Source organism: Mesoplodon mirus (genome assembly GCF_964341445.2).
Source record: "Mesoplodon mirus genome assembly, chromosome: 3".
Taxonomy (NCBI): domain Eukaryota; kingdom Metazoa; phylum Chordata; class Mammalia; order Artiodactyla; family Ziphiidae; genus Mesoplodon; species Mesoplodon mirus.
In genome coordinates this window covers 190,440,390-190,457,215 of record NC_138978.1, presented here as the reverse complement: position 1 = coordinate 190,457,215, position 16,826 = coordinate 190,440,390, and the positions used below count along the sequence as shown (strand labels likewise).

Genomic DNA, 16,826 nt, shown 5'->3' with positions numbered 1-16,826 from the left:
TCGTACAATTTCTTCTTTACATACACTTTCATGTAAATATATTCATGTGAATATATCTGTGGATAATAGATCCTAGAAATGGAATTGCTAGAGGAAAAGTGGTGTGCATTTTTTCTTACCTGAGCGGTTTCAATAATTTATTTGGGGATCGTGTCACCTCCCGGTCTTCCTCAGTCCTCCATCCCTCAGACTTTTAGTGTTTCACTGACATGTCTCTGATCATGCAATAAATAACCTTAAAACTTTCCGTGTTTCCTTATAGTCTAAGAAATAAAGTCTCAGCTCCTTAGTCTGGCATTACGGCTGCTTCTGTATGTTCTTAACCTTCCAGCCTCCCATGGAACTGTCTACCGCCCATGCTTTATTAGTGAGTTTATGGGAAGATCTTCTGTTCTCTAAGCATCCCTGGCACTTTGTCTTCTCTGTGTCTTACTCTTCTGGAGGGAAGAGTGTCTTCCTGCCCCTCACCCTTTTATGTAGCTCAAATGCTGTCTCTTCTGATTAAATATTTCTTGAGTTTCCTAGTCTTTGATAATGCTTTTATATTTGTAGTTTTTTTCATAGTTCACAAATACTTTACATATTTATTATATTCTTTAATTCCTAAAACAATCCTTTGAAACAGATAATAAGATGTGTTTTGCAGATGAGCAGGTTGAGTTTAGAGAATTTAAACAATTTACCTAAATCACGCTGCTTTTTGAGGGGCAGCGCTGTAATGTAGAACCTTCTGACTCCAAATCGAGTGTACAGACCACTAGGCCACGGCTGCCTCTCTTTCTTCCAAATCCCTGCAATGCTGTACCTGGGCTGGTCTAGCCTTTGGTGCTTATTCAATTACAATGTACATTTTACATATTATTTTTGTTATCATATATTCCCTTCTAGAGCATAAGTTCCTTGAAGTCAGGAACTTCTCTTAATTTAAGTTTTGAAAAATTTCCCACCACTTCTTATTGTCCCAGGTATGTTTAGTTAGTGAGCAAAGATGAACGATTCAATTACATATCCATTACATTCAATGGGGAAAGAAAGTCATATTTGGATAGAGAAAAGCCTGTTTGAGTCTGGCCAGACCAAGCTCATTTTTGGGTTCTGCGCTTGGGTTTGCATCTCACCAGCATCCGCAGTGCGCTGCCTCCCCGTGCAGGGTCTGTGTGCACTTGGTCCACAGGCACCCAAGCACATGGTTCAACCAGTATCTTCACAGACCAGTTTTTAAAAGGTGTATGTAGTACATTTTAAAAATACCACCTGATTATCATTCATCAGTCTGAGGAGCTCGGCAGAGATTTTAGCCATGCTGAGACTTTGACCTTCAGCATATCGAAGGTCAAATCCTCTCTCCCTCCCAGTGCCAGAGGTTTTGCTGGGGACAGGTCAGGTCAAGGCTGTTCCCTGATGCATGGGTTTCTCCTTCTGTTTTCCCATGAGAACTAACAACTCACTAGTTTACAGAGAAATCTGTAAAACCACCAATGCATGCTCAGAGACAAACCCATGGACCAAACTGAAAAGTGAAGATAAGTGTATATTTGCTTGCATAAATATTTTAAATATTAATTTTCTTCATTCTCTTAAGAATTCTTGATGTATTAATTCCCCCTTAGAGCCATGCTATTAAAGATTATTCATCTTGATAAGAAAACTGATTCTCAGTAAAATCAAGATGAAGTCATGAATTAATTACTGCTTATATTTAGACCAATATTTTTTCTGTCTTTTCAGTCCCCAGTGTTCTGGCTGACAATTGGATAAAAGAAATTGTTTGAGGTTATGGCCAGATCTTAAAGGTCAGGGCATGTTAAAAACTTGTGAACAAGCCTCTCTTTTTTCCTCAGTAGTAATATACTATTCTAAGCCTTACTCATAATTTAGTTTGCTGTTAAATTACAAAAGTAGTATTTATTAAAAAAAATAGATATCTTTCCAACAATACTGAAGACATAAAAGGTGGAAGTCTCCATTGTCCCCCTTACTTTTATTTCCATGAGTAGTAACTGTTAACATTTTGGGTTATATATTTCCAGATGTGAGAGAGTAAGTGTGTGTAAGATATATTCACACTAGTCCACTATTCTGCAAACTATTTTTCTTTCCAGAATATATCACAGATCCATTCCATGTTAATACATTGTTTTCCATCTTCTAGATCCCTCTGGCTACAGGCTGACTTTTACACAGCTTCCTCTGCAAGACTGGCCTTGTTTATATTCATCATATTTACTTGCCCACCCATCCAGGAAAGTCTATGGTCAGAGGTGAGGCAGTGTGCGTGGCAGTATCCACATTACCCTGAGGCTCCTGGGGGAGGCAAGCTTCTTGCCCTTTGACCCCACCTTGTTGGAGTGCAAAATGACCTTTCCTAGCAATAGACTGATCATCCTTAATATTTGAGAGTAAGCTGTAAAACAAAGTAGAATGTTTTTCTTTTTAATTATTGATTACTGAGTTAAACCATCCTCTGGACACTTCTCTGGTGATTTGGAAGAAAAGGACTTTAGCCTGTCAATTGCATTTTCATTTCATAGCATTAACTAGGGGTTTCTAATGGCCTGCATATTTTTTTAATAGACTTTATTTTTTAGAGCAGTTTTAGGTTCACAACAAAAATAAGAAGGTACAAGGAATTCCCTGGTGGTCCAGTGGTTAGGACTCTGCATTTCCACTGCTGGTGGCCCAGGTTCAATCCCTGGTTGGGGAACCAAAATCCTGTAAGCCGCACAGCATGGTCAAAAATAAATAAATAAAAATAAAATAAAATTCTTAAAAAAGGTGCAGAGATTTTTCCTATACCTCCTCTGTTCTCACATGCATACTCTTGACTATTATCAACGTCTCCCATCAGAGTGGGACATTTGATTAATCTGTGGACTTATATTGACACATTACTATCACCCAAAGTCCACAGTTAACATTACAGTTCACTCCTGGTATTGTACATTCTATGGGTTTGGACAAATGTTTAATGATACGGATACAGTAGCTTCTAGTATCATATACAGTAGCTTCACTGCCCTAAAAATCCTCTGTACTCCATCTAGTCATCTGTCTCTCCCTCCAATCCCTGGCAACTACTGATCTTTTTAACTTGTTCATAGTTTTGCCTTTCCCAGAATGTCACATAGCTAAAATCATACCTCTTTCACTTAGTAATATGCGTTTAAGTTTCCTTGTTTTCTCATAGCTTCATAACTCCTTTCTTTTTAGTGCTGAATAATATTACATTTGCTGGATGTATCACAGTTTATCCATTCACCTGAAGGACCTCTTGTTTGCTTCCAAGTTTTGGTAGTTATGAGCCAAGATGTTATAAACATGCATGTGCAGGTTCTTGTGTAGACATAAGTTTTGAACTCCTTTGGGTAAATACCAAGGGATGCTACTGACGCATCCTATGGCAAGAATAGTTTTGTAAGAAACTGAGGAACTGCCTTCCAAAGTGTCTGCACCATTTTGCATCCTTTGCCAGAAATGAATGAGCGTTCCTGCTGCTCCACATCCTCATCAGCATTTGCTGTTGTCAGTATTCTGGATCTGGGCTATTTTAATGGTGTGCAGCAGTATTTTGTTTTAATTTGCATTTCCTTGATGATGTATGACGTGGAGCATATTTTCATATGCTTATTTGCCATCTGTGTACCTTCTTTTGTGAGGTGTCTATTAAAGTCTTTGGCCCATTTTGTAAGTGGGTTGTTTGTTTTCTTGTTGAGTTTTACTAGGTTTTTTGGTATATTTTGGACAACAATTCTTTATACATTATGTCTTTGGCAAATATTTACTCCCAATCTATGGCTTGTCTTTTCATTTTTTTGACAAAATCTCATGCAAAACAGGAAATTTAAATTTAAATTTTAGCTTATCAATTATTTCCTTCATGAATTGTGCTTTTGGTGTTGTATCTAAAAGTCATTGCCAAACACAGTATCATCTAGGTTTTCTCCGATGTTATCTTCTAGGATTTTATAATTTTACATTTTACACTTAAGTCTATGATCCATTTTGAGTTTATTTTTCTCAAGGGTGTAATGTCTGTGTCTAGATTTTTTTTTTTTCATGTGGTGGTCTAGTTGTTCCAGCACGATTTGTTGAAAAGACTACCTTTGCTCCATTGTATTGCCTTTGCCCCTGTGGCACATATCAGTTGACTATATTTATGGGTCTATTTCTGGGCTTTCCATTCTCTCCTGTTGATCTCTTTGTCTATTCTTTTGCCAATACACACTGTCTTGATGACTGTAGCTTTACAGTAACCCTTGAAGTTGGGTAGTGTCAGTCTTCCAACTTTGTTCTTCTCCTTCAATATTAGGTTGAGTATTTTGGGCCTTTTGCCTTTCTTTATAAACTTTAGAATCAGTTTGTCAATATCCACAAAATAAGTTGCACGGTGTTGATTGGGATTGTGTTGAAACTATAGATCAAGTTGAGAAGAATGGACATCTTGACACTGTTGACTGTTTCCATCCATGAATATGGAATATCTTTTTAGTTATGATTTCTTTCATCAAAACGTTTTAGTTTGGGCTTCACTGGTGGCACAGTGGTTGAGAGTCCGCCTGCTGATGCAGGGGACACGGGTTCGTGCCCCGGTCCGGGAAGATCCCACATGCCGCGGAGCGGCTGGGCCCGTGAGCCATGGCCACTGAGCCTGCGTGTCTGGGGCCTGTGCTCCGCAACGGGAGAGGCCACAACAGTGAGAGGCTCACGTACCACACACACACACAAAAAAAGTTTTAGTTTTCCTCATATAGATCTTGTACATATTTTGTTAGAGGTATGCCTAAGTATTCAATTTTTTTTGATGCTAATATAAATTGTATTGTGCTTTTAATTTCAAATTCCACTTTTTTCATTGCTGTTATATAAGAAAGCAATTGAACTTTGGTAAATTAACCTTGTATCGTGCCATCTTGCTATAATCACTTTGGCCTACATATTTTAAGTGTCTCATCTATAAATATAATCAAATTGTTTTGATTACTTAAACATTCAGAAGATGCTGTATGTAAATTTTTGCTCATTTATCATATTCAACTATTGTGCATGTGATAAATCATGTCAAAATTTCATTTCCATTTATCTTGACTAAAGAAAATTTGAAGATTTTTTGTTTTTCTATTTTCCTACATACATATATGTGTATGTTTATATAGATATAGATAGATATTTATGTACATAAATAATTGTTTCTTCAAAGATATTTATATACATAAATAATTGTTTCTTCAATTAAATAAAACTTTTAATGAACTTCTCTCATGGTATCCTCTTCCTTTTAGGTAAAGCATAGAGAGAAAGAACCACATATCCAAATATGGCTTGAGAGAAGTAAAAATGTCTCATAATTTAAAGGAAACATTTCAGATTAATGGAGAAGAGGTTTATTTGGTTTGTTCATTTTCATTTATGTCTTTGTAAATGTACCTTTTCTCAAATATAGTTTTTTATATGTAAGGCATAACCTTTTTTTTTTTTTTTTACTTTTTTAAAGATCCCTCATGGTTTTTGTTGAAAGGTGTTCTGCCTCTCTAAAAAGGAGTAAAAGTATCTTCTAGGTGTAGACTTCATTCCTTGCTCTCAGAATAGGGAATAGAAATTCTCTATTGTAAATAACATTCCAGATTGACTGCTGTTCAGGTTAAAACCTGAACAATCATCATGATTTCCCTAGGACTATTTAATTACTGTTGACATCCAAGTTAGAAAATCTGGTTGGAATGTGTAGTTCTTCTGAAACTGTAATTTGTCTTACATTGTTTTGGATTTATGAAGGCCATGCCATTTCCTCCTGAATAGCACACAGTAAATACATGTGCCTTAACATGCATATTTAGAGATTTTTTAAAATTCATGTCTCTGTTTTGATTATTGTTTTTGATTTTCAATTTCCCTTTTCAAAAGCTTTCAAGATAGTGTTTGTCCTCCAGCTCAGGAGTCAGGAAACATTTTCTTTAAAGGGCCAGATGTCGAATATTTTAGGCTTTGTGGACCAGATGGTCTCAACTGTGTCTTTGTAGTGGGAAAGCAGCTGTAGAGGGTAAGAAAAAAATTGGGTATGCCTGTGTTCCAATAAAACTTTATTTCCAAAAAAAGGTAGTGGGTCATATTTGGCTCATAGGCCTTAATTTACTGACATCTGTTCTAGTTCAGTGTTATTCATGGTTATTACCAGTCTAGAATGAGATAAAGAGCTTCTACCATAATGCAAATCTACATAGTGCTTTCTTCACTGAGGAAGTCTTGTTATGAAAAATATGAAGTTGAACTAATTATTATTTTGTGACAATAGTTGACATATTCTGCTGCAAGCTCCTTATCTCACCATGGACTGGGGTCAGTTTTTTCATCCAGCACTAGCCCAGGGAAGACACCATGAATGGCACTGCTCAGGCTTATTCTTATATATATCAGTCCCTGAAAACTTTGCAGTTTATGATTTGATTACATCTATTTTTTTCCAACATAGAGAATATTTTTTTCTGTTGCTTATTTTGTTGTTATTGTTGGAAATACAGCTCAAATAAAAGGCAAAAAGCAGGAGTTGTGTTAAAGATCACTTACTTCTCTAGCAGCTGTGGAAGAGTTATCTCCTCAGCACTGATGGACTTTCTCACCTCATTCCCTTTATTTCCTTGATTCAAGAAATATTCATGTTGTTTTGTCTTTAAGGACAATAAGACTTTTATAGTAGATTGTTCATTGAAGGGAATACATAGGGGTGATAATTTTAACTTCTTTAAAAAAATTCATTTTATTGAAGTATAGTTGATTTACAATATTGTGTTAGTTTCTGGTGTATAGCAAAGTGATTCAGTTATATATATATATATTCTTTTTCATATTCTTTTCCATTATGGTTTATTATAGGATATTGAATATAGTTCCCTGTGCTATACAGTAGGACCTTGTTGTTTATCCATTCTCTATGTAATAGTTTGCATCTGCTAGTCCCAAACTCCCAATCCATCCCTCCTCCCCCCCCCTCCCCCCTTGGCAACCACAAGTCTGTTCTCCATGTCTGAGAGTCTGTTTCTGTTTAGTAGATAAGCTCATTTGTGTCATATTTTAAATCCACAAGTAAGTGACATCATATGATATTTGTCTTTCTCTTTCTGACTTACTTCACTTAGTATGATAATCTCGAGGTCCATCAATGTTGCTGCAAATGGCATTATTTCATTCTTTCTTATGGCTGAATATTATACCATTGCATGTTTATTAATTTTAACTTTTTATGTCAAATAGTAGTAATAGAAAGGACATTTGGAGAAAAATTATGCACATTTGCCAATTGATTTGTTTATTCATATCAAAAACAGAGTTGAAAATGTTATGGTATGTTGCTGTGATAAGTACATGTGAAAGAGTTTCCCTTCATTTTCTAGGTAATTCAGGGGAGTGTTGAGGATGGATGTATACTATTTTCATGACTTTGCAAGCCAACACGTACAATCTAAGACTGTTATTGTAGATACATTGTCAGCATGTCCAGTCTTCAAACAATATAAGACATGCAATTTTAAGTGTGTGAAATTAGGAGATTATATTCTTTCTTTTTCCGTCCTTATCTTTATGTGATAGAATTTCCCACTTCTCAAAATCTGAACTGTTGGGTGTTTTTTTTTTTTTTTTTGCATTACGTGGGCTTCTCACTGCTGTGGCCTCTCCCGTTGTGGAGCACAGGCTCTGGACACGCAGGCCCAGCAGCCATGGCTCACGGGCCTAGCCACTCCACGGCATGTGGGATCTTCCCAGACCGGGGCACGAACCCGTGTCCCCTGCATCGGCAGGTGGACTCTCAACCACTGCGCCACCGGGGAAGCCCCTGTTGGGTGTTTTTCTATACCGTATAATCTTTGTCAAATTAAACATTTAAGCTTAAAATGGTTATACAAATCGACCATTCGGTTTTGAATGTTTGTCTTTAATTTTTTTTTAACCTACCAAATGACAGTTCAAAATGAACTAAATGGCTTACGTGTCAAATCTGTCACCATCTTACATTTTTTGTTTTACCGATGGTGATTAGTGGATAATTTGTGGGATGCTGTGACCATTCACTACTGCAAACAAATAATCTTATGACACATATTGTATTTCTACCCACATTTTAAAATACCTTCTCAATATTCAAAATGTATAGGCTTTCTTCTCTGAGTAATACAGCACCTTTTCCTTCTTCCACAAATCACTCGGAATAGGTTGCAAGTCTTGGCTTCATGTGTATTTTAGAGACGTGAAAGAAACCATCTCAAAAGATAAAGTGTGGATTGGTAGAACCGTATATTCATTTCTTTGTTAAGCATTTATTGGTCCATTATTCAGTGTTCAGAATTTTTGTTTTAAACACCTAAAGATAACAATTCAGTTTGATAGGACTTCATAAATGTGCTTTATAATTTAGATCTAGGTTTTCATGGCTTTATCAATTTAGCTACATACAAGCGGGGCTGTTTGATCATATTCTAGGTCCTGGCTTCAACATTTCAAGCCTCTCCAGGGCAGAAATGAAAGATGATGAGTGTGCTACATTTCTATAGCTCCGTCACTTCTACCCCCACCCTAGCTTGCTTTCATGTCTGCAGTAAAAATTTTGATCCAGGTCGGATTTGTGTGAATGTTTTTTTTTTCAGATTGACTGACCCTGTGACTGAATTTTGCAATGAATCCTTATCAGGTTGTTATATACCACTGCAACGGGGCACCTTAAAATTAGATGGAAGAAACAGAATATGTTACCAGAGGATGTGCTGACTGGATAAAAAGTAGGTTTTACCTTGTTTCATTTTTTTTGAGCATAGAAGCCACTTTAAAAGTTTGCAAGTCTTTAAAGCATTAGCTCCAGATATTTTAAATGTGCTAAGGTGAGAAAGTGCCGTGAAAAACATAAAACATTGTGTGAAGGAGATTCTGATGTACTATTTTATTAAAGAAACTAGATGGAAGTTCAGGAGCATATTGGCAAGAAACCCACAAAAGCTAGATTTTCCAGTTTTAATTTTCCTAACAACTGAATGTGAGATGAGGGATAGGTCATGATCTTCCTTGTATCCCAAGGTATCTATAGACTTCAGATCATGATTTGTAATCAATTAGTGTTACCACTCTGAATTGACATAATTTTGATCAAAGTCAAAGAAACGGTGTTTTATTTAGTTCATCCAAAATGGATAAATGAGCAATGTCTATAAGACAGTTTGAAATTGAAAATAGCTCATAGACTTCCCATGACTATCTTGAAAGGTGATATGCAGAGTGATTAAAATATCTAGGTTGCTTGGGTTCAAATTTTAACTCAGCCAGTTACTAACTGAGTGACCTTGGTCAAAGCTGCTTCATCTCTCTCTCTGCATTAATCTCCTTGTTTGTAGAATGAAGAACACTAAGCTCACAGCTTTGTTGTAAAGGATTAAATATTTCATAGATGTAACATATATAAAACAGTTTCTGGAATACAGTAGGCACACAGTAAGTGTTTTTTTATTATTATTTTATCAGTATTATCATTAGCATCATTATTGTTATTTTGGAGTCCATTTTGGCATGAACCCTGGAGTCCAGGGTTTTGGACTGAAAACCATTGATCTAAACTCATAAACTCACTAAGCTGAATTTTATTTATTTATTTATTTATTTTATTTATTTTTGGCTGCGTTGGGTCTTTGTTGCTGTACGCCGGCTTCCTCTAGCTGCGGTGAGCAGGGGCTACTCTTTGTTGCGGTGCACGGGCTTCTCATTGCGGTGGCTTTTCTTGTTGCAGAGCACGGGCTCTAGGCGCCTGGGCTTCAGGAGTTGTGGCTCGCAGGCTCTGGAGCGCAGGCTCAGTAGTTGTGGCACACGGGCTTAGTTGCTCCACGGCATGTGGGATCCTCCCGGACCAGGGCTTGAACCTGTGTCCCCTGCATTGGCAGGCGGATTCTCAGCCGCTGTGCCACCAGGGAAGCCCACTAAGCTGAATTTTAATTTAGAAAAATTAGTCAAAGAAGCATTTATAAAACAATATTCTCATTGTTAATTAGAAAAGTTATAAACTATTAGGCATTGTGTATATATGATCTAAATAGTTAATTCAAAATAGTTTGCCTCTTTGTATTTTAACTTTCTACATTGAGTTGACAAAGATTAGTCAGTATATGAACCTTATTTGCTGACAAATACACAGAAGACTTTTCCATCCAAGGGTGTCCACAGACTGAAAACTAGATCGTTCTTTTGGGATTGACATTATTTTATCTAGAGATCACTTTTCTTTTTAATTTCCAGCAGTATTTCTCCCTCTCTCCCTCCCTCTCTCCCTCCCTCCCTCCCTCCCTCCCTTCCTTCCTTCCTTCCTTCCTTCCTTCCTTCCTTCCTTCCTGTATTGATAACTATAAGGTAAGTCTTCTGTACTACAGCCTGAAGATGCCACATTTGGACCGTATATCCAAGTATATCAAAGAGTAGAAAGTTTTCTGAGTCCTTTATAGTTATACATACTGTATAAAAGACTCAGGGTTAAAAAAATTATGTATAAAAGAGCCCATAGTCTAATGTATACCATATTGTGAATGGTATATATTTAGAATAAATTTATTCTAAATTGTAAACTGCACTGTGTGATATACTCCCACAAAATACCATCCTAGTAACACACACTTTTGTTTATTATTTCACTTGGGAAGGTTGGTTTTGCCTGGGCAGCCCTGACTTAAAAGTAGAACAGGTTCTATCCAGTGAAGCATCTTATCTGAATGTTGCTTGAAAAGCTCTGCATTCTGTAGTAATGTGCACAAAATAATGTAAACTTAAACAGGTGCTGGTCTGGTTTTATTACATTTAGTTCTGGGCTATGTAGACAAATATCTGAGGTCCATTTGGCAACATATAATAATATATCACTGGTACAAAAAATGTTCTGTATGCGAACAGCGTCACTGTACTTTTATTTAAATGTATAGATTTGCCCTAGAGCCATGCTGTCACTTCCGTTTATTAAATGTGTGGCCTTAAGAAACACTATCATAATACATCTCCTCAAGATCTGTAGAAACCTCTGGATTTTAAAATTTTATGTTCTGATATTTTCTTCTAGTAATGAAACAATCCCAGTTTCTCATAAAGCATAACACATTTGCAGAACCTCACAGGAATTCTAATTTTTAAACTAGAAAAATTTGTAATACTAGGAGATATTATTAGAACTATTTTCATTCATTTTCACTTTAAAAGAAATGGTCTAAACAGAGGTCTTAAACTTTCTTTCTTTCTTTTTTTTTTTAACGTGAACCATTTTTAAAGCCCCCACTGAATTTATTACAATATTGCCTCCGTTCCATGCCCTGGTCTTTTGGCCACAAGGCATGTGGGATCCCAGCTCCCCAACCAGAGATCGAACCCACACCCCCTGCACCAGAAGGCGTAGTCCTTAACCACTGGACTGCCAGGGAAGTCCCTAAACTTCTTTTTTTAAGGTCTTTGTACTTATTCTCCCTTTCTACATTCATAAAATCTTGTTAGCTCTTTTACATCATTGACAAGAAAAAATACCAAACATAAACATGAAAAATAGACTATTTAATAGTTACCAGTTGAAATATATCAATACTTAATTTTAATGGGAAATAATTAAATTCTCAAGTATATGTCATACAGTTTGGTCCATAATGGTAGATTCATTTGGAAAACCCAGAGTATTACTTTTTTGCTTTTGTAATAATAATTTTTTATTCACTTATAGTTAGTTTCAATTAAAGTTGAAAATATTATTCATATCATAAGGCAAATAGCTAATTTCTGTAGATTACTTTGGGGCTTCTGCATTGAATTTTGTTTTATGTAGACTCGAGACTCATATTTGTTGGGTTTTAATCATTGAATATGATACTTTGTTTATAAAATGGTCAATCATCTTACGTCATACTTAGCAATATACCTGTGTATGTGACTTTTCTAGTAATCAAGTCATGTCTGATAAAGAAACGTCTTCATAAGAATTCAACAAATCTAATTCTCACAATTTGATTGTTGTAACTGAATATTGCACTCAATCTTTCTGTCCCTGTCCTAGGCAAGATCACAGAGGTCACTAATAGTCCATGTTTGTTTTTAAACAAGACTCGTAAATATATGATGATGTAGGAATTTATCAATCTATTCACATATTATTAACAAAAATTATATTAATAACTATTTGTATCTAGCTAAAATAATTGAATGCTCATCCAGTTAGGAAGATAGGGTAATAAAAGTGTGACTCTAATGTATTTTAAGATGATGTAGTGATACTGCCACAGTAAACTTCTGAATTACGAGTACTATTTTATATTTTAATATTGGATTATGTGTTTTTAATGTTCTTGTTATCCTTATTCTTCTCACCATTCAAGCATCAGTTAGAGTCTTTTATGTTCACTGCATGAAGCACACAATATTCAGAAATATCCCTCCTTTTAATTGTTAAGAGTCAGAAGCATTTAGTGAATTTTATAATCTTTTTTTTTTTTTTGACCACACTGGCTTGCAGGATCTTAGTTTCCCTGACCAGGGATTGAACCCACACCCTCAGCAGTGAGAGCATGGAGTCCTAACCACTGGACTGCCAAGGAATTCCCTGAATTTTGTAATCTTATTTAAAAATATCAACAGCTCAAATTTGGATGACTCAGCATAGCGCTTAAACCAATAAGAGAGAATTAGTGATGAGTAGAGATAATACAAAGGGCTGGATTGTCAAATCAGACTCACTCACGTGAGAAATCTTACACAATAACAAGCTTTGCTAATAATTTCAAGAAGACATATAATCATGAGGCACAGGTGAAACAGGGAGAGATCTGGACCTTCAGTGAAGTTACTCAGGTTATTTCTTGCCAGTCAGGATGTGCTCTGGCTCAGGTTACTACGTGCACCTCTGTGTGATATTTGTGTCTACATAAACGACACAAAAGAGGGCCATTTTGCTATGACACATTATCATTTAATTTCCAGGTGGTTGTATAGCTTATGTGACATTTTCCAGGAAGCCATGTGCCATAAATTTGTAGATTTGTTTGTTTAGTACCAACAATCATAGGCAAATCAAGTATATTCTGCTAAAATATTTTCATAGATGAAGACTCTCTTGAGAGAACACCATGAGTGTGTGTACCAGGCCATCTGTTGTCAGCATGATGGTAAGGAGATTTGGCTAGATCAGCTTCTTTGTTTCCCAGAGTGGCTCCCCATCTCCCTCCTCCTGCCACAAGGGAGATCGTGGATTGCAGATATTCTGCTTAGTGATTTTCTTTCCAGGAGCCATTCTTGAAGAAGATGGGTTCAACCACAGGGCAGGAAAGAGATTGAGGAAAATGAATTTCGTTTAAAGGTTGTTGGGTCTTTGGAAAGAGTTTCAGTCTTTGATATAATCTTCTCAGCTGAGTCCAGGGAGAAGGTATGACTCTGGAGACACCTGATAAGTTTGGAGATATCTCACAGCTGAATATACCATGACTTAATGCCTCTCAGGGCACAGCTAAACAAGATGGCAGTCTTGGAATATTGGAGTTGTAGGTTGTCAATGGTTGAGTGTGGTACCTTGTGGACCAGCCTGAGTCATAGCAATGTTATGGAGTTTTGCACATCCAGGGCAGGCAAGTTTAGGGAAGATTTATAAGTTTACTCTGTTTACAAGAAAGGTGTGGAAATAGATGTGAGAGCCTCACCACTGGAAGAAAGGATGTATAGAGCACGGACCCGTCACTGGATGTCATGGAGGATCAGAGACATAAACAGCAGATGCAACAGAGATAGAAGATGATACCTAGACAAGGCAGGATCAGCTGGGCTCAGGGGAGGCCAGCGATGGTACCCACCATTACATGGGCAAGATGCCCTTGCTTCAGTTCCAGGAAAACATGTAAGGCCACTAGAAATTGCATAACTTTAGGGAGAGAAGAAGGATCAAGAAGGGGATGAGGGAGAGCGAGAGAGGGAGAGAGAGAGAGGACTCAATGGGATTCAATTTTACATTGGAAAGGGCTGTATTTCCTTAAATTGGCAAGACAAATTCTTCTGGTCGGAAAACACATTGCAAGCCAAATTCCATTCAGTTATAGAACAATAAATATTATATTTTTGAAAGACTGAATTCATGACAGTGGAATTTCAAGCAAGCTCTGTTACCTTTGCTGAAGAACAAATGGTAGAGGGAATCTGTTTTTTAAAAAAAACACCTGCTCTTACTAGCTGTGTTACCTTGATCATGTTACTTAATCTCGTGGACTCTCAGTTTCTTTATTTATAAAGTAGGTATAGCTATGCTTATTCATACAGTTGCTGTGAAGAGTAAATGAGATATAAAGGAAAGCATGTAGCATGTGGTCTGGTACACCTATTGGTAGATTTCCAATCAGTGTTTGGAAAAGCATAATCTGAAGCAATCTAATCGATGTGATACTCTCCTTATCATTCTGCAAATTATTTAGTTTCTGCTTCCACACTAAGACAATTCTCCCCTGACCCTTTGAGATTTGAAGTCACCATTTTTGTTCTTCTGTTTCTGAGACCCAAACATTTCCGGGACCCAGAGGTTGTTTGTGGCAACCAAGTTTTCTACTGTTATTAGAAGTAGGAGTTGTAGTTGCAAATGGGTGAAAAAATGTATCAGGTACCACAAAGTCCCTTTGTACTAGTGTGGTCATAGTGTCATAAGTCATAGTCAATCAATGAATCCTTACAGATGCAGATCTGAATTACACCTTACATTTCTAGAAGTAGCCCTCTTGTTACTGAACCACACTTGGGTCTGCTTGCCCACGTGCAGTAAAGCCAATCTACTGACAGCAGGTTGTAGGGAAGGGAAGTCCACATTTATTTCAGGGTTCCAAGCAAGAAGTTCAGGTGACTAATGCTCAAAAGGTCTGAACTCCCTGAAGGCCTTCAAGGAAAGGTTTTTAAAGACAGGGTGAGGGAGGGGGAGTGTGGGGTGTGTGATCAGCTGGTGGACATTCTTCTGATTGGTTGGTGGTGAGGTAGTCAGGAGTCAACATCATCACCCTTCTGGTTCCAACCGGTCTGGGGTCTCCGTGCTTGTGAGCAGCAGACAGTTAACCTCTTCCACCTGGCGGGGGTTTCAGTCTCTGCGAAACAGCTCAAAGGACATGGCTCAGAATATTACCTACAGCGTTTGAGGAGGAACTAAAGGTCCTTGATTTTGGTTAATGGCTAAACTGTTATTATTTTGTCTTGCTTGACTGTTTTCCTTTTTTTCTGCATTTTCTCACTTCTCTGATTAAAGTTACTCTTTGAAACTTGGGGAGAGCCTAGGAGGCTAAAGTTTTTCTACAGACAAAAGACAGGCTGAGGACATGGTGTATGGGGGAGTCTGTTCCAGGAAGGCCCCATAGGGTCCTGCTCGGTTACACTCTAGCATCCATCTTTTGTTTTTTTAACACTGATGTTTAATTATTTGAATTCATTGTGGGACTTCCACTATCCCATCATAATTTATATGAGAGGGCAAAGCAAATACAATTTGTGATATTTCATTTATTATTCATTTATTTATTCATTTTTATTTTACAATATCAGTGGAAGTACTGATATTATGGGCCTGTGTGCATTTTCAAGAACTTCTGTTTTCCTTAAAAGTAATAAATAATACCTGCAAGCTATTGGGAGCACTTGTTCTCTTATGAGGTCGAGAATGTGCAGGTATAAAAGATGAAGTATTTCCACAAGCTATGTTTTTTAAGCACCAATCAAAATCAACCAGTGTCTTCATTTTCAAAAGAAGTCCACTGAGGTTTGCAATTTCGTTTGTGTTTGGATGCTGGAAAATAGGCATGAAACGAATTAGAGACCGAAGGCTACACTGCCATTTTGTCTCCTTTAGATACAGCGCTTGAGGTGTAAGAAAGCTGGAGGGGAACATGGCTGAGTTTACCATCTTTTAACAACGAGTTAGTCCAAAACAAAGCACATTTCTGCCTGTCATTTTTTTGAATTTTAAAATTATTTCCAGGGAAACAAGCATATAATTTAAACTTTTATAACTTCCAATTTTTTTCTACTATAAATCCCAAGATACACAAATTTAAGGTTACTTCTCCAGATCATTATTTTGTCAGCCACATTTTCCTTCTTTACAACTGAAAATTCCAAATAATTTGCATGTTAATGTGAATTTTGAAATCTGAATTAGTTATTTTGAAAAATTAACCCGACTAATGTATTTATTACCTTACTAAAAGTTACCACAATGATCATTTTAAACATTCTGTTTAGAATATTTTTTTCACTTCTTCTTGTTCCTTCAGAGTCTCTTTTATTTACTTTTTATTATTTGGAATTTGTAGTGTAAATTATATGCTTGTTTCCCTGGAGATTCACTGATAAGAGATTGAAAACATCAGAATGAAAATAAGAAGATGTGGTTTTTATTCTCAGTTCTGTCACTAACTAGCTCTTTGCCCCTGGGCTCTCATTTTCTTCCCTGAACCTGTGTTTTCTCTCTGGTAAAATGAAGACAGGGTGTTAAAAGATCCCTGATTTCCTTTGTTCTAACATCTTCTGAAATTGCTTCATCATTTTTTTCTTGACTTTACTTCTGACTTTCCTAGCACTTACCGTAGTGTATGACGGTTTTTATCTTTCACAACTATGCTTTTGAGACTACAGTATTGTGACAAGGTGAATGAACATGAGATCCATTGGAATAATATACCAAAATGGACATTATTTGAATAGCAAATAAAACATGTATCGTCACTTGGAACCTGGAAGTCCCAGGTTCAATGAGAAGCATGATGTTTCCTATATGCCATTAGAAATGTGTTAGGAATCCAGGGATAAACTGTGTTTTTTCTTAC

The 16,826-nt window shown here is 36.7% G+C and overlaps 1 protein-coding gene across 1 annotated transcript in view; it reads left to right on the top strand.

Moving 5' to 3' along the window:
- Positions 1–8,859, top strand: part of LOC309800085 (uncharacterized protein) — a 66,544-nt gene extending 57,685 nt beyond the window's left edge. The window contains exon 6 of the mRNA XM_082613916.1: positions 8,634–8,859. Within this exon, the coding sequence (XP_082470042.1) occupies positions 8,634–8,754 (121 nt within the window). The 3' untranslated portion in view covers positions 8,755–8,859. The remainder of the gene's footprint in view (positions 1–8,633) is intronic.
- Positions 8,860–16,826: the final 7,967 nt, after the last annotated feature.